Source organism: Cynoglossus semilaevis, chromosome 12 (assembly GCF_000523025.1).
Source record: "Cynoglossus semilaevis isolate Cse_v1.0 chromosome 12, Cse_v1.0, whole genome shotgun sequence".
Classification (NCBI taxonomy): Eukaryota; Metazoa; Chordata; class Actinopteri; order Pleuronectiformes; family Cynoglossidae; genus Cynoglossus; species Cynoglossus semilaevis.
This window is the reverse complement of record NC_024318.1, coordinates 633702-636113: the sequence shown is the minus strand read 5'-3', so window position 1 is coordinate 636113 and position 2412 is coordinate 633702. Positions and strand designations below refer to the sequence as shown.

General features: G+C 49.1%; 1 protein-coding gene and 1 long non-coding RNA gene across 3 annotated transcripts in view; one reads left to right on the top strand and one right to left on the bottom strand.

The window, feature by feature from the left end:
* ttc7a (tetratricopeptide repeat domain 7A) overlaps positions 1-2412 on the bottom strand; it is a 24998-nt gene that overhangs the window by 5278 nt on the left and 17308 nt on the right. Inside the window, 1 exon segment of the mRNA XM_008321316.2 lies at positions 1410-1612. Within this exon segment, the coding sequence (XP_008319538.1) occupies positions 1410-1612 (203 nt within the window).
* LOC103386891 (uncharacterized) overlaps positions 1-2412 on the top strand; it is a 22873-nt gene that overhangs the window by 9844 nt on the left and 10617 nt on the right. The gene's annotated exons all lie outside the window — the stretch shown is intronic.

The following is a 2412-nucleotide window of genomic DNA, read 5'->3' as shown; positions in this document are numbered from 1 at the left end:
CCCCCACCCCCTCGATGGTTTTCTTCAGATTTGATTATAAGAATTCAATTGTACATAATTCACACTGGTATGTTGGAGAAAAAAAAACATTCTAAGTTGGTTAAACCTGGACCTGCATCAGTACATGATGTCTGACCCCCCCAACCCCTCCTCTCCCCCCGACTGAGAACACAGCTGGCAGTGGTTCAACTCCTCACCCCTGGGGATCGTTTTTCTCTCACAGGCCTAATATGGTCCAGACTTTTACCTCCATATAAACCACAATTGGACTGAACCACCACACGGGCCGGGGAAGAACAGAACAGAACAGAACCCAATCATTAGCCTTATGTGGTCACAACATCGGAGATATGATAACAATAACAATATCAAGCAGCCGATCTCTGATCAGTGTCCAGTGTCCACAGTGGTACTGGGTCTAAAGGGGAAATCTGTCTCTCTGGTCTGTTCACCATGACAACAACAAAGAGAGTTCAAAGGTCAGGGCAGCAGTGATTAATCCAGAGGATCATCTGAAGGACAGTCCGAGAGAGAGAGAGAGAGAGAGAGAGGGAGTGGAAGGATTATTGGAGCAGAAGTGACACAGAAGTGAGTCTCAGCTGGAGTCAGTCTGAACATCTTTTTTATCCCACTTATTTTTACACCAATCACGTTGTGTCTACGTTGTGTGGTACGGAGGACGTTGATTGGTCAGTGTGTTAGGATTTTAACTATTAAAGCCAAAAAAAAAAAAACTGAACAAACTGATGTACCGTCACAGTCAGGGTTGTGTTAGGATTTTAACTATTAAAGCCAAAGTCACAGTCAGGGTTAACAAAGACCGTCGTAGTCAACATTCACACAGCAGGAGGCTTTCCCAGAATCCCCGGCCCAGTAACGAGGTTCAGAAAACTAACTCAGATTCCTGAGCCCACTGCTGGTCTGACACTGTTTTTGAACAGCACCATCTGTAGGTACCAGGAAGAAAACCATTAGGGAAAACCTATAAATATCTAACGGTTAGCCAAAGTACGGTGTGTTGTGGAGTGTGTTCTGTTTGTGTTTAGTTTTCACAGATTTGACTAGAAGTGACCAGAGAATTCAGTTGTACATAATTCACATCGGTTGGAGTTGGTTAAATCTGGACCTGCATCACAACATGACGTCTGACTGCACTTCTTACGTAACACCCAGTAATGTCATCTAGGAAGCCCAGTATGGCCCAGAGCCCGGCCCAGAGCCCAGCCCAGAGCCCGGCCCAGAGCCCGGCTTAGAGCCCGGCCCAGAGCCCGGCTTAGAGCCCGGCTGTACACAGGAGTGGACACAACTGAAAATTAAATTCTGTGAATTGAGTGAGACGCTTCACAGACGCCACTGTAATAGGTTTCTAATTGAATTCAGGAGCCTGTGATGCCTTCACTGACTCTCACCATGTTCACCAGTAGGCGCTCCCCCGTGGGGTGGATGGCCAGAGCTTCGTCGTACAGCGCCTTGGCCTCGTCCAGTTGGCCCCGCTGCTCGGCCAGACGGCCCCGCTGCAGCAGCAGGGAGTGAGAGTTGGGGAAGAGGGAGCTGGCCTCAGTGATGCAGAACTGGGCTTCCTTCAGCCGGCCGTCTGCCATGAACAGCTCCCCTGGTGGACGATAGAGGGGTGGCAGGGAGAAGAAGAAGGAAATGTAGAAAAATAAAGCAGAATATAAAAATGTACAGGACAAAACAAGAAGAGACAGGAGAGAGCAGGGGTGAGGGGTGGGAGGAGGTGGGGGGGCATCAGGGGGATGATTAAGGACAAGTATCAGAGTTCTCCCTCAGTAACAAGTGAAGTTCAGCATCAAACTGAAATGTCAACCCTGCAGCACAACACACTACAGCTAATTACACACACAGACACACACACACTGATACACAGCGGGCTGAGTGGGGGCATGAAGCGCCTGGGAAGTCAGAGTCTTGCCTAAATATGGTCATCACATGCTAAAGCTGCCGGCTTCCCTTCTGTACCGCTGCTGAGATGATGAGGACGAAGCACAGACTCTGTGCTTCACAGTCTGAATCTGCGTGTGGATTATAGTCAGATTAAGGTAAAGGAAGGATTATGATTAGTCACATATTAGTAATTGGCATCGCTCAGTCCAAGTGGCCTGAGGTGAAATCTATGAGGAAATCTGTGTGTTTATGTGTGTGTGTGTTCAGTGAGGATGTGAGATGCAAGAAGAGGAGGAGATGGGAAGTGACTGATATAAAGAGGAATGCTGGGAAGAGGGAGGAGGAGGAAGGGGATGGGGGTGGGTCACTGGCCCAGTCTGCAGTAATGGTACACACTCCAGGGCTCACATGAACACGTACACACACATGGTTTAAGTGTCGGACTACAGCAGGTTGGGGAGAGTCGGGGGGGCGGGGGTGCCTCTTGGCTCTGTCACCCCACTGATG